Source organism: Lagopus leucura, unplaced genomic scaffold, assembly GCF_019238085.1.
Source record: "Lagopus leucura isolate 7727_CA_CO unplaced genomic scaffold, USGS_WTPT01 Super-Scaffold_100033, whole genome shotgun sequence".
NCBI classification, from domain to species: domain Eukaryota; kingdom Metazoa; phylum Chordata; class Aves; order Galliformes; family Phasianidae; genus Lagopus; species Lagopus leucura.
This window is the reverse complement of record NW_024962282.1, coordinates 2849048-2873627: the sequence shown is the minus strand read 5'-3', so window position 1 is coordinate 2873627 and position 24580 is coordinate 2849048. Positions and strand designations below refer to the sequence as shown.

General features: G+C 40.6%; 1 protein-coding gene across 4 annotated transcripts in view; it reads left to right on the top strand.

Annotated features, from left to right (window-relative positions):
• DENND2B (DENN domain containing 2B) overlaps positions 1-24580 on the top strand; it is a 153609-nt gene that overhangs the window by 93213 nt on the left and 35816 nt on the right. For 3 of the 4 annotated variants that reach the window (XM_042882046.1, XM_042882047.1, XM_042882048.1), the window contains 7 exons: positions 98-1309; positions 4389-4525; positions 15406-15554; positions 18365-18580; positions 21103-21199; positions 22082-22126; positions 24082-24266. In XM_042882046.1, the coding sequence (XP_042737980.1) occupies positions 98-1309; positions 4389-4525; positions 15406-15554; positions 18365-18580; positions 21103-21199; positions 22082-22126; positions 24082-24266 (2041 nt within the window). The remainder of the gene's footprint in view (positions 1-97; positions 1310-4388; positions 4526-15405; positions 15555-18364; positions 18581-21102; positions 21200-22081; positions 22127-24081; positions 24267-24580) is intronic. The other variant, XM_042882049.1, reaches the window with a different exon arrangement.

Below are 24580 nucleotides of genomic sequence, written 5' to 3'. Positions count from 1 at the left end.
TTGTGAACAGCCCCTGCTTTGCCTGCAGCCAGAAGAAGCTTGGCACATAGCTGTAGTTTCCCTAAGGACTTGATGTTTTATTTCTTTCTGCTTCTAGGTGTCAGTCAGTCTCTCCACCGCCTCTTTTGTCCCCGCCAAGAAGCCCAGCCTACCCGCTCAGTGACAGCGAGGACTCTTGCCAGGCCACGCGTCTCACCAAGGCATCGGGCTCCCGGCTGCGCCTCAAGGACTGGAGCAGCCGCGCATCCGTGCTGCACAGCACCTCCACCAGCCCATCAGACACTGACTCTCCCAGCCGCCCTCTCAAAGCCATCAGCGTGGGAGCTTTGGATAAAAGGCTGTCTGTGTTCAAGGCGGAGGACCAAAAGGAGAGCCCGAAGGAGGCTCATGATGGGGATGCAATAGGGAGCCACCCTCTGGCCCGGAGCACTCTGTCCCTAGGCACTGCTGTGAACCTGAGGAGCCTATCCCTCAGCCGGACGAGCGTCCGCTCCCAGGTGCTGGACATCAGGCAGAAGATCACAGAATGGGAGTGCCGTCGGGAGCCGTCTCCCAGGATGAACGTGTGTGTGGACAAGAGGGACGCTGCGGAGAGGTCGGGCAGTGAGAGCTGCCCTAGCGTGCTGACCTCTCCTTGCAGCGACAAGACGTTTGATTTTAAAGGGTTCAGAAGAATGAGCCGAACGTTTTCTGAGTGCTCTTACCCAGAAACAGAGGAGGAGGAACTGCTGGACAGGGATTCCTGCCATCGGGTGGAAAAGAGACCAGGCAGGAGTGATCTTCCTTCTGCCGCTTTTCTCAAGGGCCACATGAGGAAAGAGTCCTCTGCTGTGCTCAACAGAATACAGAAGATCGAGCAAGCGCTAAAAGAGCAGCCTGGCAGGGGCCTCCCCCAGTTACCAAGCAGTTGTTACAGTGTTGATAAAGGGAGGAAAAAGTCTCTGAGTGCAGTGGAGGGACTGAGTGAAAACCTAAGTAACAGCAAAGGAGGGAGTGTTATTTTGGGGAGTGAACCAGAAACACCTACTGAGGCTGAGATAAGCAGTAAGACAAAGCAGGGAGTTATAGCAAACTCCGCCGACCCTAAACTGCTCCTTGAAAGCTCAGCAAACGCCGTGGTGAATCCTGTCCCCAAGCCCAAACGCACCTTTGAGTACGAAGCAGACAAAACCCACAAGAGCAAACCAAGCAATGGCCTACCTCCATCTCCTACGCCTGCTGCTCCTCCTCCCCTCCCGTCCACCCCTGCACCCCCTGTGACCAGACGGCAGAAGAAAGAGTCACGCTTTCACAGAAAATCCCAGAATAGGTAAAACTCGAGGAAATGTCTCCTGCTTGATCTTCAAATTAGTAGCTGTGGTTTATTTATTTGTTTATTTACTTTTAGTAACGATAGGTCAGATTCTCCCCCCGATAGAGTGCTTTTGACCTGAGAAATGCTAGGAATTGTGTGGTTTGTTTTTTTTTTTCTTTCTGCTGGACGGCATGGATGGGATGCATGGGTGAAATACTCCTGCATAGCCACAGTTTTGGAGTTCTCCAACCTGCGTTCCTCAAATGCCTGGAAAAGACTTTAGGTCATTTTGGCACAAATGCCCTTACACGAGATTTTTAATGGAGCATAATTTCATTACCCCCTTGTAGCAGGACCGTAACTCATCTGTTATAGTTCTGTCTGTTTACTGCAAAACATGTCTGCAGCAGATTTGTGTTTCCAAAGCTTGCTACCACAACAGTTGTGTCAGTTTTATATGATAGTGGTGAGGTTGTTTAATTCAGTGTTTAGAAATATTCTCCTAAGTTACTATCAGCAGCTGCAGAGGATTAATGTTGAGAAAACTATATTTTAGCACAGATTATTCTTGAGTTAATAATGAGCAGAGTATGTGGCAATGTTTCCACAGTAGCCTGTGGAGTTTGACTTGTTTTAATTACATGATTCCCATTGGCTTTTTGGAAATGGTGAAACTCATTCTGCTCTCTGTTTAGAAAACTATAGGAATCATTGGTAAACATTTAAACTACTGCATTTTGAACGTGTTCAGCTGTCTGTGAATGTGTACAATGTACAGCTGAAATCTAGTGATGAACTTTGTAAGTAGCTACTAGACAACATTTCAGAGGAACACTAAGGATTCTGTATTTGATGGTGTCTTAATTAATTACAAGTTGATGTCAGCACAACCTGACCTGAAGTGTTCCAGGGCAGAAAAAGAAGATCAGATTATCTTCTTTAAAGAAACACCTGTTTCTTTAGTGGATCAGACAATTCTGCTGGTGGTTTTTTTTTTTTTTTTTTTTTTTTTTTGTGTGTGTGTGTGTGTGTGTGTGTGTCTGAGAAAGAGAAGGGGTAAAATGTGGGAAGCCAAGCTTTGATTAGCAGTGCTTATCTTGGAGTCCTGGCAATAATCTCAGTTAGAGCAAACTGAGGTTTTAATGAGAATCTATGAAATAAAGCTTACCTCATTTTGCAGCATAGCGTATGTAAAGTACAGAAGACAAACAATGCTTTTTCAATGTTCAGATATAAATAATAGTCTTTATTGGAAAGCTATGGGACAAGTCATAAAACAGCATGTATAAAGTCTGCGTGGTGAGTGGAGGAAGGAATGGATCATGAGAGGTTATTCTTGCCACAGGATCACCTTGTGACTAAGTAGACAAAGTCGATCTTTGATTACTTGCTCACACTGAATTTGGGGCCATACAGATCATCTAAGAACCACAGTATTTTGTTGCAGTTCATTTTTGAGCTGAAATTTTGAAAGCTTTATTCAGGGAGAAGTGCAGTTTGTGCTTGTGCTTGCTGCTCTGCAGGCTGAGATTCCTGTAATTTTATTAGAAAATGGGGCAACGTGTTTCAGCAATGGACTCTTGGTCCTGAATGGTGCTGATAGGCAGGAACTCAAAGCAGAAGCAAAGTTTATCAATTTAAGTTGTGATTAGAGAAGTGTAGGCTTTAGAATTCGTGGTGCTATCATGTGTATCTGTTGATTCTTGTAAATCAGTTTGACATTTTACAGAGTAGGTATTCATTTCCTTGGAACATATGCGTGGTTTTCTCAAGCTGGAATGTCATGTGAGGGGACTATGGATATATATTCTTTCAATAATTTGGCTGAGAGCAGCTTTTCTGGTTGTTAATTGAACTTCACAATGAAATGGAGGAAGTCTGTCTTATTAGCCTGATAGCAAAGAACCACTTCGTATTCTGAGGACCTGGTGCCCAGGTAGCTTCCACATTTAATATCCACGTGAGATGAATGTTCCCTGGAGGCTAGAGGTCTGATACTGACGAGTGGGAGAGGAGTGGTGGGATGATTTAATGTTAATCTGTGTTGGGTAACAGTAAAGTATGGGAATCAGCACAGCCTACGCAAGCCTTACAGCAACACTCTTCAGTGAGCCCATTTTTCAGTCCATTTCATCTTTAGCACTAAATCAATCAATCAGATGAACACTAGCTCTGGTAGAGCTGGCAGTGCAGACCATGTACCTCCCAACTTCAGTGTGGATATTGTCTTAGAGAACATGAGTTGTGCAAACCAGGGAATAGGGAGGTCTTAACATCAGCTTCCTGCAGTGTGCATTATTATCCTAAGTCCAGTTACACGTATGGGGCCAGACTTCTCACCCATGGTGTGGGGAGTAAACCTGAGCAAGAGGGGCCAGGACTCTCTTCCTCCAGGAACCCATCTGAGCAAGCTGCTCCTTGCTTTTTTTTTTTCTTTTTTTTTTTTTTTTACCAGAAAGCTCAAATCTTCAGAACCCAAGCATCAGCAAGGATTACTCATCCACCCCAGACAGCATTTATTTCCTCCATACTTTGTGCTTTGCTGCCAGTGCTTCACATGGGCTGTGCAAGAGAATTAGGTGACTTTTTTTAACATTTGACTGACTTTGGCATTTTCACACTGTCCTTTACATGGAGAGATATCTGAAGTTTCAAGACCTGCAAGTGTTTTCAAACTAAGGTTTACATCTCCTAGGGCAACCAGTAGAGAATAGCTTTCCAGAGAAATGTCTTTTTCTTGAGGAGAAAGAGCTGCATTTTTCTTGGACTTCTGGCAATGGCAAAAAAACGTATAATCTGAGAGCTGTGTAGCTGACTTACTCTGTAACCTTTGAAAATGGTCACATACTTTCTCTGTATTTTCTCCTTCTCTGTATAATGGGGATAACAATACTTCCAATCTCATAAAAGTGTCATAGTTTGTTATACTGAAGACTGCTGTCAGTACAGGACTTGAGGGTCCTCTGCAAGTCCTCTTGAAGCATGACGTGCAATTTATTTTTCAGTCAGTTTATATGCATTTCTTAACCTCTCAGATAACAGTTTGAGTCATTTTGCATTCTAGTTACTAATTACTTCTTGTTTTGAACTTTAGAAAATCGTTTGAGTTTGAGGATGCGTCAAGTCTACAGTCATTGTACCCTTCCTCCCCCACTGAAAATGGGACCGAGAGCCAGCATAAGTTTGGATCTAAGAGCACTTTAGAAGAAAATGCCTATGAAGACATTGTAGGTAAGAAGCTGTTGCAGTACATGGATTCACACGCGTTGTTGTGTTCAGAGCATGCATTGTTGAACATGTGCCTTATGCAAGAACATTCAGTGCAGTGAGTAAAGAGAGATTAAAAGAAGGGTAAATAACTCCAATGTATCAGAGCAAGCATAATTCTCTCAGCATGCAGGAGGTCTTGGTCCTTTCAAACTTCATTGAGCAGTACTGGAAGTAGGCTTGTTAGCTTGGTTCCATGCTTTTCAAGATACAAGCATTCACATTCTCTTTACTACAGCCTTGTCATGAAGCATTGAGAGGTATAAAAATGTAAATAGATACAGTTTACAGAGCTACCTAATAGCAAGATTAACCTCAGAGGCCTTGTGTAGTCAGCCTAAGCCTTTCAGGACTTATGGGAGGACTACCCCAAAATGGTTGTATACAGCACAATTCCTGGTCTCCCTTCAGTCCCAGTTGCTGGTTAAAGAAAAATTAATTCCCTTCAGCTACAGAGCCATCAGGAATGCACAATGAAAACACTGTTTTGATTAAGCTTCACCAGAAAAACATGTTTCTTTTGGTCTTAGAAGGAAATGTATGGTCTGTGCATACATTCTTTTAACATCAAAAAAGTTGTTATAATTACTGAAAATTGGGCAGCCCTTCAGAGCACAGATTTTCCACACAAATGATGAATATCTGCATTATTTTTAACTCTTTCAGTGTTGTGCTACTGCAATGGATACAAAGGATACTTAATTTTCCTTTGAACAGTGGATCTTATTTACTGAAAACTGGAGGGGTACCAAGATAGTTGGGGCCCTAGAACACATGTCCCCTGAAGACAGGCTGAGGAAGCTGGGCTTGTTTAGTCTAGTGAAAAGGAGGCCCAGAGACAATCTAATACTGCATAAAATGTTTGAAAGGCAATCAGATATGATAGAACGAAACTCTTTTTGCTCATGACAGTTGATACAGCAAGGGACAGTGACCACAGATTTTTGCTTGGGGCTTTGACCTACTGAATAAATTCTGCCTTTGCTTTGTCAGCCTAAGTGAAAACAGGACTTTGTTCTGGTAAGCATCTTTCTTCAAATGAGAAGAAATCTTGAGTTCAGTAAAATAAAATCACAATGGTCTCTTCCAGCTCATGGGAACTATAAGCTTGCTCTTGCAGATTATAATTTGGGTACTTTGGCAGTGGGAAAAGAATGCAAAATTTCTCATCTGTGGATATACACAGAACTTCACTGTTTTGTACTGATCTTTAACAGTCTTATTCCAAATCACTTCATTCAGTACAGGCAGTGCGGGGGGAGTACCAAGTCAATATAATTCTTATAAGCTGTCAAGCTTGATTAAAGACAAGCCAAAGTAGTTTGATCTCCAGCCTTATAGAAACTATCACAGTTTTCTGTATCACATCTGCATAATTTATACCAGTAGTGCTAGACCTCGATCTCGAGGTACCATTTTTATATCATGCAAACCAGGTGCCTGTACGAGTGAGCTTATTGTATAAATTTACATCTGCTTCAAAGCTAGAAATAATTCTGTCACTGCTGTGTTAGATTTTCTTTCCAAAGTGTTGCTCAAGAAGTTTTGGAGTTTGGTTGGCTTTTTTTTTTTTTTTTGGTCTATAACTGGTTGAATGAGGTTGATGCCTCATCCCTGAAGGCATTCAAGGCCAAGACCGGATGTGGCTCTGGGCAACCTCTGCTTGGCGATCCTGCACATGGCAGGGGGGTTGAAACTAGATGATCATTGTGGTCCTTTTCAACCCAGGCCATCCCGGGATTCTACAATTCTATGGGTATCTTACCTTCCCTAAATGCTTATAGGTAGCTCAAACAGCATCATTGTTTCCTTCTTTACTGAATGAGAACACTGATGAACTGTTGTGGCTAATTTACATTATTTAGAGAACTGCCCTTTTTGTGCAAAAAAAAAAAAAAAAAAAATCTTTAGGTACTTTAAAGCTGAAGTGATTATTCTTTGATGTCCAGTGACATCATGAAAAAGTCTTCGTTCAACTTTGTAATATTAATGTACATTTTAATAATGAAATATCTGCACATTCATTTCAGGACAGATACTGGACTGAAACAAAATGATCCATTCTGTTATAACCAAAAATCACCTCTATAAAGGGGCACGTATTCCTAATATTAAACAGAGCTGTATTCCTTGTGCAAAGAGCCATGTGGACTTCATTCATCTTCTGTACTAGCATTCACAGGAATGTGGCAGTCATAGTAAACTTAACATTGTTTTGCTTCTTGTGGTTTCGAGTGAGTCTTTAATCAGACCAAAATTGATGTGGCTTTATGAATCCAGTCGGGGAAACCATGCTTGGTTTTGTGCGAATTTAAGAAACTATCATAGTATTAAGAGATGTCTGAGATGGTTGCTTCTGCTGTGTTTGTGGACAACAGTATTTCCTGTCATATGTGCCATATGGTTTCAGTATTCCAGTCTGTTCCCCTAAATACAGTTGAGATATTTAAATACTGTTACTTCATCTGTGCTGCCTCCATGGTATTTTTCACCTGACATCGAGAAGAAAACACCTGTTATTGTCACCAGGAAAGGTGAGAGTAAAGTGAAAGCAATGTTAAGGGAACAGCAGCATCTTTGTCTCAAGAATATCTAATAAAACACATAAATTATCATTTGTTTTTGTAAGAGAAGTTGCTTTCACAATGTTGAAATTAAATAAAGAAATCTGCTGTGGCAGGGCAAGAACTGTTACAGTGTTTGTAATTCCTTAGAGTGAGGAACAGAGTGGAACAGGTGGAAATTTCCTCTAAATCAGTCTTTCAGTTCATTTTTCTTTGTCAGTGTCTTAAGACGAGGAGCATAAATGTCTGCTCCTGCCCTGAAGAAGTGTTGGTGTTACCCTGGCAGCAGAGTCCCTGGGAATCCAAAGTCTATAGAGATTTGGCTGTAGTGTTCAGATTCTGAAAGATCTCATGCCTTTGTGTCTGGGGTTCGATGGGGTTCATTATGACAGAGGCCAGCTTGAAAACTTGTCTTGAAATCTCCTCCACCTCTTCTCACCTCCCTGTCTCCACACCACAGTTTATCAGTGCTCTGTGGAGGAGAGTAAGACAGTCATCACATGTTCTTGATGAGAATGAAGTCTTCTTCCCAGCGCATAAATGCTCAGAGACAGCTTGGATTCAGACCCACCTGTGTTTGTATTTGTTTGTTGAGAAGCCAGTCAGAAAGTTTTTCTGGAACCTGTGAAGTTGTCGGTTATCTGAGTTACATTATTTCAGATTGGCTTTAAATAAAAGGTGATAGTTAAATTGTGTGGGAAATCTGGCCTTCTGCAAAGGGAGGAAAATGAGAAAAGGAGAAAAACAGAAGAAATGAGGCAGTTGAAGGAGCTGCTGGCAGCTGCTGTGTCTATTTTGAAAGCTCAAAGCAGAGTAGAAAGTAAAGCAACGCGCCCAGCCTATTGCTATGGAATCTGTGCAACCAGGATGAGTTTCCAAGTGGGATCTTGCTGGTGGGCTCCTGGTGGGAGCTTCCTACAGTCCATGGCCCAAGGGGCAGCTGGATCTGTTTGGAGAGTTTGTTGTGCACCCTCCTGCTCCCTGGACCTGTTCAGTGTCACCTTTTGGTAATTTTGAGCCTTTCCAACAACTGGACGTTTCTCTTGAAAAGTATTTTTTTGCATCTTAAGATGAGTTAGAGATGGGATAGCAACTTAATCACTGTGATTCTGGAGATGTATTATGAAACCTTGTTACAACTGATGCCAAAGGTGACTGAAAAGTAAAACCATGTGGTCATACAAAACTGTTTATCTGTTTTTCTCTGTTGTCCATCTGAGCATCGCATCTCAGTTTGGGGAGAATGAGTTTTTTATTTACTTCTGCACTACCACAGGACAGCTAGCTCTAGTTGGCATGGGCCTTCCTTCCTCGTAGTCAGAGAGTTGGGTGATGAATAAATCGTTATAAAGCCCTCCTTTTTTTTGAGGGAGAGTTAATTATATTCCCAGTAGTCTTGTATTCAAGTTGCATTTTATCACTCAGGAAGCAAAATGTTATTTTGATGTTTCCAGCTCTCCTTGAAATGAGTGGGGCACAGGTGTCTGTTGTACGTGAGTAAGCACAGTCTTCCAGAGAAATGAGAGTGTACAGAGCTGGATTTGTCACTACTTTACAGTGTGTCAGACCACATAAGAGAGGAAATGCAGCAATATGTATCAAATCAGTATTATTACATACAGCGTCAGGGCAGCCTAACCCAGGTGAGTGCCTGAGCAGTTAAAAAAAAGCAGGTGTGGCTCTTCAAGTAGGATCCTGAGTGTGGAGGGGAAGGAAAGCCGGTGGCTTAATCTTCCTTCCCTATGGAGTCCAGTTCTCAAAACATTGTGATAGAGCACCTCATCTCTCCTGAACAGATTAGCTCTTTTGAATTCTGATGTAAATTGGACATGGTACATGTCATGTAACAAATGGGATGATTTAGCTGTTTTACTGAATACTCCATTAAGCGTGCCAAAAGCTGCAGAGATGATGACTGCGGTCCAGCTGGAAGATGTTTCAGCTTCACATTGCTTTCAAATTAGAATATTTTGCAAAATTCTTCCCGTAAACGTGGAAGAGGGTTAGTGAGCCGGGGCTCTTCATTTTTCCAGTAAAATCCCATCATCACATGCCACATTATTGTCTGTCATACTATAATACCACATTGTTTTCTATCATATAATCAACTCACATCAGAACAGTTGTATGAATCTGGGAGAAACTGGATTTGCTGGGCTGCTGTGAAGCTGAAGCGAACTTGGAGAGACTGCACCTCTGCCAACTGTGCTGTGCTAGTCATCTCTAAGGCACTCTGGGCTTTTCGTCAGACCCTTAGCAATAGTTCTTGAGATAATCTGTTAGTAAAAGAGCTATGACTGATGGTGCAGGCTGTCACCAGAGAAACGTGTGTTTCTGTTTTCTTCCACCACCCTCGCTTGCCTTTAAAAGTCTAAAAATCATGTGAGATTTTTCAACAGTGCAATTGTGGTAATTTTAATGTAGGGTAATGGCAGCCAGAGCGCATTAAATGAAACAGTTTCCGTATAGGCCTGTCAGAGAAGGGCCAAATACTCTAGCTGTCTCATTCTGTTGATGATTAGGCTGTTTGTTGTATGCCACACTGGGATACATGTTATTTTTAATTATGTTATGATTCGTTTAGATTCCTGTATTTCTCTGTGGAATTTGTTTCAATTGTAACAATTTCACTTTATATCACCCTTACAGCTTCTTTTGGATTCTCTGTGAGCTTTATATCCTGGTTTTCTAAGACGGTTACTGCGCAGCAGTGAAATGGAGAGTAAAATGATTGTGATGATGCTCTCCCATACCCTAATTTAAATTCATAGAGAGACTGCACTGAAGCCAACTGAGTTCAACCACTTTGAAGTGCAAGCCCTTTTTTGCATGGTGTTGCTGTCCTGTGGTGACAGTTGCTCATTGGTTGCTTTCATTCATGTAATTTTGGACTGAGTGCTAGATGGGTGAAATTTTTGGAGAATATTTTTATTCATTTATCAGATAAACTTCTTCTGCAGCTAATTCTTGCTTATGGTTACAAATGGAAGATCTTACAGATCCTGTAGAAGAGAGCAGAGAGCTGAAAGTCTCTGCAATTTTTCTTCTATTTATTGCCTGGCAAGCCACAATTGGACAAGCTTAGAAAACAGTGATACAGTCTCCATTGCCCAGGGCTCAAAAGGCTGATCACATTTTAGACTCATCATCCTACGTGTTGCAGATGCTCTACTACTTTTCTGAGAACACAGTACTAATCGGATGTACCAGATGACAGGACTTTAAGCAGGTAGTTGTAACCTAGTGCTGTTTAGAAGGAGCTTTTCAAAGCTACTATTCTGCATCTCAGCTGTAATTTGACATTGAAATAGTTCCCCTTCCAACAGATTCCTGGGGTAAATTCCTTAGCTGAGATGCACAGTTGCAGCTTCTCTGATGTTGAAAGAGCTCATCTATGTCTTAAAGATCTAAGCTCAGCTATTTTATGAAAGCATGGGGATTTTGTGGCTTTCATCCATTTCATCTGAACGTGATCATAAACATCCTGATGGGTGAGTGCTCCTCCAGCACTGGTTGTGTGAATTGGTGTGCAAGTAATTTTATGAATAAAATGAATGAGTAGTGCATGCATAGAAGTGTGAGAAGCCTTGTGCAGTTCTTTGAACTTAGGTGCCCCAGAAATGCTGGGGACCTGTAAGACTGCACAGTGTATGGCTCCCTTGCTATTCCCTATGACAGATGGCTTGCTTGGGTACAAGCACTCGAGTGTTACTTAGTCTGAGTTCCATCTATCTGGCTCCCTTTTCCTGCCCGTGTATTGCCATTGCTTCTTACTCCTTGCCTCTTGAGGGGTGTGGTGTTTGTTCCCAAATATTCCCCGCAAAGGCAGTTGAAACTTTGATCTCCCTGTTCTTTATACTGTAAGATAAATCAGTTGCACTGTATTTTGCTCTAGAATACAGGAAATGGGCACTTTGTCATTTGTGAGGTGCTGACACCACCTACCCTGGCCACGTGGAGCCTGGGCTTTCAGCATCATTCTCTGGAGATGGCATCTTCTCTATGTGAGCACTGGCTCCTAATTTAGGCACAACATTTAAGGTCATTTAATGAGCCTTTTCCATTGCCATATAACCGTTACTTGTTTCTCCACTCTAGAAAGAAAAGATCCATTTCCCTCTTTTCTGCCATTTATAGAGAAGAGTCTGCCTGTTTTTTCTTTCCCCCCTCGATCTTGCTTTTCTCTCCTTTCTCAGCATGAGGCAGGCTTGCTGAATCTGCCTCTGCTTCCCATTTGCCACAGTGTGAGGGGCTGAACAGAGGAACGCTGTGTGCTGCCTCCAGGCTTGGTGGGGCTGACTTGCAGAGCGTCACGGATGGAGGAACTGCAACCACTAGAGGAAACTCTTTGATGCTTAAGCTCAAGGCACTGCATTCCTCATGGCTTCTCTAAAAGTCCCTGGCTATTTCATCTGTTTTTTTTTTCCTTTTCCCCTACGGACAAATTGTTAAATTGCCTGTGAGACCTTCTGAAGATAAATGTCTCGTAGATGAATGTCCTGTGTTTACTCAGCAGTTTGGTACATAGAATTTGAGAGAATGGGAAACTTCAGAAGGCTGTAGAGGGAACTGATCAGACTCATCTGGGAACAGGGCTGGTGATCAGAGACATTAATTACCAAAAGTTTGCTATTCCATGTGACCATATTTGTTCTGGGGGTCTGATTCAGCTTTCTTTGAAGTCAGAGTTTGTCTGCTCTTTTCTTGTGCAGCACTTAGATCAGCCTCATCAGGACAAGTGTGGCCCTAGTGTGCAGTCTCTGTCCTTCTGGCATTCAGTAGAGGCATCCATATGGAAGAAACAAGAACATTACTTTGCTCTTTCATTGTAAATGTGTTTCCCTTTTACAGCAAATCCAAATGAATGCAAAGCCACTACAACATGCAGACTGTAAACATTCCTTGCCTTGGTCTCTGGGATTAGAGCAGTGATTGTGTTGAGGAGAAACGCAGTGATCAAAGCTGCAAACTTCTGGAACCAACTCAGCTATATGGAAGCCTTCCTCATTTTCATGTTGCAGCAGCAGCTGCCACCACTACCATTCCTCTGGTGTGGGACCCAAACCTGCTGGTAGCCACCTGTCCCCAGGCCTTCGTGCCTATGGAAGGGTGTAATTATGTACTGAGATGGGGTTGACTGCTGTCCTAAGTCAGTTTAGGAAATCCACGCACATCTCTTTTGCTTGCTTTCTAATCTTGGGTTTTTTGGGGTTCTTTACACTCAGAAGCCAGTTGGTTTCTGCTTCCTAGTGCTCTTTTTGCATGTATGATCTTTGTGTCTTATCCACCAAGAGCAGTTTATAAACTAAATAATAATTAAAAAAAATAGTGACTATCTCAGGCTTGAAAACAGCTGAAGACCCACACAAATAAATAATCTCTTTTAGTTCACTGACTGAACAAAATATTTGGTTCAAATGCCGAATCAGCAAAACCAGATTGATCAAGCTGTTTCAATGCCAGAAACTTCATGGAGAAAGAGGCTATTCTTTTTTTTTTTTTTTTAATTAAAAAATAAAAAAATAAAAATAGATGAGGCAAATTTAATCTGAACACATCATTTAAAAAAAGAAAAAGAAAAAAAAAAAAAAGAAAGAAAAAAAAACCCCAAAAGACAACAGAGATAATTTTATTTTTAAGTAAATGAGAACAATAAAATAAAAGTGTTATTGAATAGCAAGCCAAACTTCTGAAGAAAATCAGAAGGGCTATAGGGAAAGGGTTAAAATCCCTGTCGTGTCTCCACTGACCTCCACGTTACACTGAAGAGGAATTTGGCCTGAGCTTTTTTCTGGTAGAGGATCTGAGTCAGAAAAGCAGCCTCTGCTCTTGGTTTCTTACTCCTCTCTCTCCTCTCATCCAAGACTTCTCTTGGCCTGTTTCTAAGCTTAATATTTTATATCAATATTAGTATTGCTGAGTTTAGCTGGGTTCAAACAATTCTGCTTTCCGTGATGTCTTGGAAGGAGAATCGCCACAAACTTATAAACTGCTTTGTGTTTTAGAAAATATTTCTTTTCAGCTAATGAACTTGTTTCTCCTTGGGAGTTTGGATAGTAAGCAGACTAACGCAATAAGATTTGTTTTCTCAAGGAAGCATATGTTTAATCACTGCCTAATGTAGCTGAGTATTTTGAAATCTGCTAATCCATTCTAAAATTCTTGCTTGACCTATACTTGACTTGGGCTTACAAGAAATTTTATTACGCGAGCGCAATCCATTTAGCTGTAAGTAAAAGCACTTTGACTCTTGCTGTGATTATTGTATCTTGAGCTGCAGCATTTACAAGTAATGATTACTGTGCAATATCTATTTGTTTTTCTTTCTGCAGGAGTTAATCTGTTCCATAGTCCTGTAAGGATGTACATGGCTTTAAATTGTTTTTAAGAATATTTGTGGCTTCACATTTGTTCTGTTCATTTTGTTCATCAAAAGGTCTTTCTTTTGCATACCTCATGCACCTGAAGACATTCTTTCCACGCAGCATGTGGACAGACTATTGATAGTGCAGCCTCTAAAATCAGATTCCCTCTGGATGAAATAATAGCTTGTGACTGCCAACTCAAACATTCTTCAAGAGCAGCAGTCATTCAGGCCTCTAATTAAAACAATGCTAAAGCATTCAGTCTTTCCTTATGTTTGACTAGAAATCTTAGTATGATGCATTGCTGAAGCAAAACTGTATTTTACTTGTAACACGTGAATGTGTGAACTTGCTAAGTGAAAGCTCTTATCACTGTAACTGATGAATCAAGCAGTCCTGTAGTTCAGTAAAGTAGAAGGCACAAACTGGTTTTGTTTTCTTCTGTGCAACCAGGAAATACAATATTCTGTCTAGACAAAAGAAACTGATAGTCAAAAGGATATTAATATGAGCCTTGCTCTCACTGAAAATAACTGTACCTCGGCTGTCACCTCTGTAGAAGTGGTGAATATTTTCTGGAACAGTGTGAAATGCAAACCATACCGTAGTTTTCTGTCCTCAATTTTTGATTAATACAGTATGCAATAAAGCCTGGATTTCTTCTAAAGCTTATACGTAATTGTTTGAATTGTGATATAAATTCTACTAAATGCATGAGTTCTATAGTCATCTTCAGATAAAACTACAAAAACCAGCTTGTCCAGAATCTTTGAACTTCCTGCATGTTTCACATTTCTGCAAATTCAAGGTTTGAATTTGAGCAGATGATTTTATTGGGATGATTTTCTAGGTAAGGTGGAAGAAAAACAGAAAACTGGAAGGGCTCTGTGTTTGAAAAGCCTGAAGTTCTATGCCAGTTGCTGATTATGTACTGTCTAAAGAGGGGGACGCAAAACTTTCATTTTATTGATGGTGTTCATACAACTTTGTGCTTCTTAGTTTGGTGAGAGGTTTACTGAGTTCAGAATTCCTGCAAAGATGATGAGTTGCTCTACCAATCCTTAGATGGAAATGGCTGCTGAAGAGTCTTGGATCTCCCTTCAATCCATACTGTAAACGTTGTTTTCAAAGGCTGAAAAGACAAAGATGGCAGAATGCTTTTAAATTTATTTCTCATTTGTCTCATAGTTAGTGGTCAACTGATCAAACCTCTCTATATTACTGGGGGGATGAATGCCCCTCCAGGAGATACTAATTTCACATTAGTTGAAAAGAATGTCTGCTTAGCTAGAAGGCATGATGTATTTTAAACAACACTTTGAGGATGCAGCATGGTTGGTGCAGAAATTCTTCCCTCATCTTCTACATTTTCCAATCTTCTGTATCTTCTACATCTTCCAATCTTCTCTCTTGACACTGCTGAGCTAAAGTGCTTATTCTTTCTCTGCCTGCTCTCTGAGCAGAGAGAAAAGTGAAAGTAGCATCGAATAAAAGTTGTCTTATCATGTGTAAGGGTGGTATGGTGAGAACAGTTATTTATTGCTGTTCTTTTCACCCTGTGAGTGGCTGCTATAGATTTGTAAAATCTACCGATATACTTTAACATAGTTATGTGCCTTAGTTTTTATATATCAATAAATTCTGAACAGCTGCAGATGCTCAGAAGCACATCTTGTGAAATCTTTGCATTTTATTAAAAAAAAAAAAAAAGTAAAAAAAAAAAAAAGTTGTCTTCATAGCCAAGTTTTCCTCCAAATACTTCCAGCTGCAGTGAGAGGGATGAGTCATGCTGAAAGCTGAGCAGCTTTTCTAAAAGTTTTTCACTTGGTTCACATGACTATTTTTTTTTTTTTTTTTAATTTTGCATTCCTTTCTGTTTTTCTTTTCTTAAAAAAAAAACCCAAAAAACGTGAAGGAGAATCATCCAAGGAAAACCCGTATGAGGATGTGGAGCTGAAAGGCCGTCATGCGGGCCGAAAATCCCATCAGCTCTCCGAGAACTCCCTAGATTCTTTGCACAGGATGTGGACTCCGCAGGACAGGAAATACACATCACCTCCCCAGGTAATGCATGGCGTCACAGGGCGCGAGGGCACATTTCTTTCTGCACTTGAAAGCTTGTTTAAAGCTGTTGCAAGAGAATCAATCGTGGCAGAGGAGGAAGAGCAGCTGTACTGAATGAAAAAGAGTATCTGGAAAACGAGTGCAATCAAATCCATAAATTGCTGCTGCGAGTGCTCTTGGCAGCTGCAATCGGGAGTCTCAGTGCTGCACTGAAGAAGCTGGTTGCTGTTTGGAGCAGTCCTGACGAGCTACGGCCAGATGAGTTTAAGCAGAACCCTCTGCCAGCTGTTTGAGGAGCTGAATCTGGCCCTAAATCTTTTGTGTAGGTTGCGCCTCTTTGAGAACAACCTCAATGTTTGCTGTGGGGTTTTTAGCAGGATGGGAGGGAGAGGTCAGCTTCTTAATCTTTCCCATGTATTGTTACATGAGGCCTATTGTGACATGTTAATATGAAGTATGTAAAGTGGCATGGCTTCCTGTAAGATGCAGAAGGCCAAGTATACCCCTTTACTCCCCCTCCCAGTGAAGAAATGAATAATAACATAATCAGAAAAACCAGAGTGCCTGCATTCAACAAAGCTGTATAAGCCGTGTTGGCAGCATAAAGTAAAACACCTGCAGACTTTCTGTTTTGTGGTGAATTTTCCAAAGCAGTGTGTTTGCTGTGAAAGCTATGAAATGCCAGGTTGCTTTGTTGTTTATGGGATCTTTGTGTTCATAAGGAGAAATATAAATTTATCGCATGCCTAATTTTGAGATTTGAAACCTCTTTTAAAGGAATTTTTGTTTTGCACTGAATCAACAGAAAATTTGCATTTTAATGACAGGACACAAGAGTCTACTTTTTTGTCACGTAAACTGACCTAGAACAAAACAAAATATATTTTCTTTTGCTATATTTGGGTGCACATGGGCACCACAGTCCTAGAGATAAAAGTATTACCAAGATTCTTAGCATACTCCTGGCTCATCATCTGTAAGACAGAAGTGTTTTCTGCTAAGCTACTGAAAAGGGAGCAAATGGGAAGTGACCTCTGGAGGTTCCTTTCAACCCCAATGATTCTGATTTTGTGAATAGAGAGTATAAAGTGAGTGATCAGGCAGAGTGAGGAGAAAGATAATTTTGTAGTGAGAGACATAGTACAAAGAACAATTATTTTGGGCTGTACCCTGTGTATTAACAGTAGTTGTGGTAGCATTTAAGCCATCCAAAAGGATGAACCATATAGGTCCATGGTAGTAATATGCTGTTTACTCTTCTGTGTTTTACAAAGGGAGACCAAAGAATTTATGGATTACAGTGACTTCTGTAAGATTTATCAGTAAATAAGTATTCTTTAGTATCTATGCAACGAGGCTCTTTATTCTGGTAGCTTCTTTTTGCAGTGCTGACAGGAGTTTTCATTAGTGCCATAATTGTGGTGTCATTCTGTTGATTGGTAGAGCAAAGGGACGCTAAGGGCAGGTCAGCTATGAACCTGGGTAATTCTTCAATGACCAAAAATAGAACAGTCCCAATTTCCTGAAAAATGGCAGCTTTGGCAACAATTTATCAACCAGTTTTTCCAGCATAGCAACATAGCTGGGTTAGCAACACGACTTCAGATGATAAACAAGACAGAAGGGATAAGAAAGTCAGCAGGCTTTCACCAATCACCTCCCAAAGTGTTTCTTTCATTGAAGTATAGTCTGCTGTAGATTTTCCTGGCATGCAGACCTGTGGTAAGCAGAGACCTCAAACACTGGCTTGTGGTAATTTTGAATCCCGTAGTGACTTCTCCTTTCCTGTTTGTTATTTCCAATTCTTTAAGTCATGAGCTGCAAAAAGGATGTCTTATTGATGACATTCTCTTTGTGACGCAAAACCCACACATGCAGAGACACCCTACACTTAATTCCAGATCATATGGCTCTGTGATGGGTACGCCCTCCAATTATTACAAATGGGATATTTACTACTGCAGGTGTACTGTTGTTATCTCTGCTGATAGGACATCAATGAATGCCAGCTGCCAGCTGTTCAAGAAAATGGTTCTTTTTTAAGGCATGTTGCTGTAAGGACTGTGTGGTGGACAGTCAGGGTGAGGTGCAGAGTTATGGAGGGAAACCCTTTCTGTCTTTCACTTGCATCACAGGGAAGCTGGGAAGAGAACCCTAGGACTTGACCCTGTCAGCCTGCAATTAACCTTCCCAAGAAGTAGGCAGAGCTGCTCTGAGATCTGCTCCAAGAGACCCCCAGTTTTTTGAAGATAGATGCTTCTTGGTATTTAATCCTGTCAGTGAGATTTTGCTTTCCTGCTGCAGTAATAACCAATTTGTCTTTTAAAGTAAATTCCTTGGGAAGGCAGGACAGACTTGTAATAAGACCTTTGCATATTAACAGATCTCAAAACAACTTTGACACCATGGAAATACAGCAAGCTTGATTTCCTACCTTCTCAGGAATAAAATAGCAGCTTCAGTGTAGTCACTCTTGATTTTCACCACTGTGAGAGAGATCAGGCTCATCATATCAGTGTTTTGATGTCAGCCAAACTTTAGGTTAGGTTTGAGCACTTATAGCGTTGATGTGATGTGGGTACATGGAAATTCAAAGCCAGATGCAGTTTATTGTTTTCTTTGAAATTTAGATAAGGGTATTGACCCCCATCTCTTCAGTTGGACCTTTACCCCTCTTTTTGCATGTACTCTACAGAGATGTGGCTCACCTGGCATGATGCATTTATACAGCCACCACTCATGCGCAGAGCTTCTTCTGCACTAAATGTTGCTGAGAAGGGGAAGAGCTCAAGCTGTTTTTGTTCCCACAGCTACCTTCAAAGCCCAGCAGCCAGTCTCTGCGTGTTGGGAACTGGTCAGAAAGGAAGAGCCACCGCTTACCACGGCTACCCAAGCGGCACAGCCACGATGATATGCTGCTGCTGGCTCAGCTTGGCATTCCCTCCTCCCCCACCAGCCTTAATGAGGACAGTCTGAGTACTGCAAGTGAGCTGCTGTCTACACGCCGGGCCAGGAGGATCCCAAAGGTACTGACAGGGTGATCTTGTCCCAACAAATGGTGCTCTGGTTGCAAGGCTTCAAATACAAGCCTTATGCTTGGGGATAGGTCACCTGCCTGCAAAAACCTACCATTTTCTATCCAACATGTAGCCCTTACTGAAAGCTCTTTTTCTTAGTAGACAAAATATATTCCTTTTTACACACACCCCAACTGTGAAAGTCTAGGAGTGAGTAACTCTGCACTTTGTTTGCACGTGCGAACATTGGATTGCCATACTTGCAAAGTTTCTGCATTTATTTACAACTTACCTCATCCTCATAACCCTGTTGTCTTGATTTGAAGTGAAAAATAATTTTCTACTTGTCAAGGAGTTCAAACTTTCCAACTCAAAATGAGATGTGTAAGAGAAAAAGCAGGAACTAACTAGCAAAAAAACCCATCCCAATAAACCAAACAACAAATCAACCAGAAAGACCAGCCAGACCTTCTCTAGTACAATAACAATAGAGGGAACAGGCAATGTGTTCACTGTTGGTCTGCGAAGAGTCAGCTTTTATTGTATATTCAACTCTTTTCTACTCTTTTTAGAGGGTGTATTTTAAAGGATGCGGCTGTAAATATTGTGAGTGGATGGAGATTCTTATGTTCCTGTCGATTAAACAAAATTCTGACTCAGCCAGAAGCAATCAAAAGGAAGGAAGTTAATTTAATGTCCTTACTATTTACTATAATTTTATTTTCATGTGATACACTATTCTACTACACATATGAGCATACATCTGTGGAGGAAGTTACAGAGTAACTTACAGAGTAGCATACTTCTTGGTTTTCAGTAAAACTTGGGAAGTTTGGATGTTACTTTTGTACCCAACTTTAAAATTTGTTGCATTCAGGGAATAGATATTCTCCCCATATGAAATTATATTTTAAGTATATGAATGTTCAGAATTTTATCAGAAATCTGACAATTATTTCTACTTTTGACAGCTCTAGCTTCTAGAGTCTCGTATTACTGGATAATCTCACATTTTTTATTGAATAAATATTAGTTATTAGATAAAAAACTCTTATCTGAGAAATAACTGTTCTGCATCACTACCCTGTGCCTCCACAGATGCAAAACGTAAAGGGAAGATAACAGGAATGCTTTATGAAACCATATCCAAATGTTTAAAAAAACCCTGGACTTCACTCACTGCTGTGCAGGTTTCACTATCGGTGAAACAACCCAAGCAAACAAAGCACTGGGCAGCCCTGTGAAGGGAGCACAATATTTCAGCAAGACCTTTCATAGGATGGCCTCTGTTCTCTCCTAGGACTGATTTTGATTTAGTTATGGTTAGCTCCTCTGATTTGCTGCCCCAGCTCCTTTGGGATTCTCCCACTGCTATCTGTGCATCATGTACCCAGCCACTCTTGGAACTCTTGGAAATGGAGGGGAGGGGACTTGTTTAGTTCTTCCTGTGCTTGGTAGAAGTATAAAAAGAATTTATGCAGTAAATGTAAAATTTACCATGAAAATTAGGTATGTATTTCAATTAACACTCCTGATAAAACATAGCCAGCATGATTCAGCTGTTGGAAGAAGTGAGTGAAAATTTGTTCCAAATCTGTGCTCTGTTACTGACTTTCTCCTCCGTCTACATCAAATTAGTTTCTCACTCTGTTTCCCTCTTAAAGCTGAGATAAAACAGCCTTTGCAAATTGAACTATACTTCTATGAGTAAAGCTGCTATGGAATGAAATAAACTGTTAGTGACTCATTAGGTCATTATGAAGATTAATTGCTTCGTATTCATGACTCTTCAGAAATTATAGTATATTGTTTAATTACTAATTTTTGGTAATCCCAATCTCTTGTTAAAGTCATTAAACATGAATATTTTCCATTATCTCAGATTATTTTGGATAGAAGATTGTTATCCATGTTAGCCCTGTGAAAGGAAGTCATAAAGATGATTACCAGGAATTAAAATTCTGGCTGCTGCTGGCTTTAGCCAGCACCACAGCCAATTTCAAAATAATGTTGCAGATAAGATTGGAGAAAGTAAATGCAGCACCCCTGAAGGTCAGTAAGGACAGCACAAGTTGGAAGGGGGTGGGAGGAATCCATATGGGCCAAATCCTCAGCTGATATAATAGGGCTTCAAAGCAGCACAGTACTCTGTTAAGTGTAAAGGCTTTAAAAACCTAAGGCCAGCTCTTTCTCCAAGAGAGAGAAATGCAGAGGATAATAGATGTCTTTGAACACTCAGTCTCATGGTGATTTTACTGCAAATGTCTCACTCATTTTTGAAAATAGGATCTTGATTCTGGAGTTCTCTGTTTCTGAAAATATAACTGTAGGCAAGGTAGTGAGATGCAAAAAGTGATTCAAGCATATGGGATGCAAAAACAGAGAAAAGCCCTTTGAGCTGATAAAGATTTTAGGGCACCTAGTTAGTCTGTCATCCACTGTCAAAGTGTTTGTTTGGATCGGTTAATTAATTAAGTTTCCTAGCAGAAAAGTGATTTGCCTTACTGGTTGTTCTCTTTCTTGTTTTCCAGCTTGTCCAGAGAATCAATTCCATCTACAGTGCAAAAAGAGGAAAAAAACGATTGAAGAAACTTTCTATGTCCAACATTGAGACTGCATCCCTGAGAGGTGCGACACACACACCATAGTTAACTGAATCCTTTTGACTGTTGCAGAAGTAACAGATTTCCTTCTGTTCACATCTGCTCCAGGTTCAACTTTGTTCAGAGCTTTCTGCTGTAAAAGATGATAATTTTTTCTTGTGAGAAGAAAAAAAATGGGAATGAGCTAAAAATAAATCAGATTTTCACTGTTGTCTATTTTATTAATCTCCTGACCATCTAGACTCACCCAGCCTGTTCTTTAGCTCAGATTTTTAGTGGTTTATGTCTGGAAGTTTTTTCCAAAATTTGCAAATTTAACTCTATAATTCTTAATTCTATATTTTTTCCTGGCATGAACGTGTGAATATAAGCTCTGCCTGCAATTCAGATTCTTACTGGAAAAGCGTGGTTCCAGAGGAAATTCAGGCTGTGTTTGTAGTATGATGAAATTTTAATGTGACAGAAACACATCTTATTGTAAAGTTACTTTTGCATGGTACTTTCACTCAGTCTGATCAATTCTGCCAATTGAAAATATTATTCAGACAAGGTTCAAAAGGCTTCCCTTGACTTCTCAAGTACATAACTGTATTAAAAAAAAATTGCAAGTTAGAAAAAGAATCTGGATGGTTTGCAGAAATTGGGGTTCAGTGCAATGATTTTCTACAGTGGAGAATTAATTCTATGTTTTCATGAAGCTTTTATTCTCAAGCAGAATTGTAATTTATTCTAATGGAAAAATAATCACTCAAACTGTTTATTTCAAGATCTTTGAAAATTCCAGTGTCTGAGAGTGTCTGGATCACAAGGTTCAGTGTGTGATGTGTTTTTCCCCAGTTTCTCCACAGTAAATTGAGTTCATGTTTGCTTTGGTTTTGCATTAACTGATGCTTTATCTCCTTTCCAGATGAGAACAGTGAGAGTGAGAGTGACTCAGATGACAGGTTTAAAGGTAAGAGGTCAGACTTCAGTACCTTCTAATCAGACACTGTCACAGACTGTCAACACATAATCTCCTACTACTGAGCACTGTTCCTGTCCATAATGTGTATATTTTCCTTCGTGAATTATGTTAACTTTATTATTGCAGAGCTAACAAAATTTACAACACGGGAGTATGAATGTAGAAAGCATAGACAGAAAGAACTGTGAGGGGATGCCATATGGAAGGAACTTATATGCTTGGAAAGTGGAAATCTAATGAGTTTTAAGAAGGCCAAGTGCAAGCTGCTACACTTGGGTCAAGGCAATCCCAGAGATGATTACAGACTGAGAGAAGAACTCCTTGAGATCAGCCCTGAGGAGAAGGACTTGCAGGTCCTGATGGATGAAATGCTGGTCATGATCCAACACTGTGCTCCTGCAGCCCAAAAGGCCAACAGCATCCGGGGCTGCATCAACAGGGGGGTGGCAGTAGGGAGAGGAACGTGATTGTTGCCCTTTACTCTGACCTTGTGAGGCCCTAACTGGAGTACTATTCAAGCCTGGGGCCCTCAGTATAGGAAGGATGTTCAGCCTGGAGAAGAGAAAGCTCCATGAAGACTTCATTGCAGCCTTCCAGTACTTGAAGGGAGCTTACAAGCAGGAAGGGGACTGACTTTTTACATGGTCTGATGGTGACAGGACAAGGGGGAATGGCTTAAACTAAAAGAAGGGAAATTTAGGGTAGATGTTAGGAAGAAATATTTTTACTTAGATTGTGATGAGGTGCTGGAACATGTTGCCCAGAGAGAGTGTGGATGCCCCATCTCTGGAGTCATTCAAAGTCAGGTTGGACGGGATCCTGTCAGTTGGCAACCCTGACTATGGCAGGGAAGTTGGAACTAGATGATCCTTAAGGTTCCCCCCAATGGAAGCTATTCTGTGATTCTGTGAAATTCATCTATCAGTGTGCAGTACCTGTACAAACTCCACTGAGATCAAGCCAGTGAGTCAGTGTCTCACATTCAAGAGACCTGATAAATGGAGAGAATTACAAAAAAAAATCAGATTTTATTACTAAAAATCTATTGTGTTGTTAGTAAGAGAGCTGAAAAAAAAAAACCCACAGGAATGCAAAGCTATTGTAATAAGATGAGGACAAAGCCTTCTTATCTATCTACTGCAGGTTTTTTTCTTGGGATTTGGCTTCCCTACTTGTGCAGTCAGATAATGATCCAAACTCTCTATCAAAATAATTTATAATTCTTGTGCTGTTGGACCAGTTGTATGCCAGCTGGTCATCAGAGCAGATTCTTTTATTTTTGCTAGTTAATTACTGCTGCTATGACATCTTATTTCCCTACTGCAAGGAGAAACATGCCTTTTGTGAACTGTGTCTACAAATATAACCTTATGGGATGGACGTGTGCTGCTAATAGTTTGACTGCCATTGCAGAGAGATCCTGCTGCGAAGAGGTGGGAAGAACATGCAAGCAGCTGTTTTTACTTAGTTTTTTTCACTTAATGCTGATCAGAACTGAGAGATTTGAAGACACATCACTGCATCAGGGCTGTTCCCACAGAGTTGTGCTGCACAGTGACCAGTCACAGAACCATTTTTCGCCACATGCAAGTCAGGCCTGAGGTGAAGTGTCATCCTGGAGGTTCTAGTGCATTTGCATGCTGATGGGAGAGATTATAATATAGTCTTAGATGTGAAGAAAAAGCAGACCTTTGGCAGTGTAACAGTTATGAACTGCAAATGATTTCAGTGACTTAGTGTTGCATCACTTCACTACTTGGAGAGAGGTTTGATTTATGGGTGGAATTAGTGAGGCAGTACGAAGGCCTGATTTTGTAAGGAGAACATGCTTAGAATAACATGCTGGCAAACTGGAAGTCCTTTGTGAATGGCTGTGGCTCACACGTACGCATTATACTCCCAGGTAATGATCTGTATCTTTTTTTTTGTCTTTTTAATGCTAGCTCATACCCAGCGCCTCGTGCATATCCAGTCAATGCTGAAGAGAGCTCCGAGTTATCGAACCCTGGAACTGGAGCTCATTGAATGGCAGGAACGGGAGTTATTTGAATATTTTGTGGTAGTATCACTGAAAAAGAAGCCCTCTAAAAATACTTACCTCCCAGAAGTGACATATCAGTTTCCCAAGGTAAAAGAAAAATTCTTACATACAACTTACTCTAAACGCTTTCTAAGATCCTTATTTTGCTAAAATCAGTGATGTGAATAAGTGGGAAAATTAATTGAAATCTATTTCTTAATTGGAGTCAATCATTCAATTTTCAGAATTTGTATAAAGGAAAGAGCATTGAGAAGGTGGCAGAAAGCTTTCCCTATTTACAAAATTGTCATTTCCAGCGCTGCAGAGTTTGACCTGATTTTAGGTGCTTTAAATATTGTGTTTAAATTCAGTTTCTAAATATTTCCCTTTCAACTTCATTTAGCTCTGTCAGGGTTTGTTCC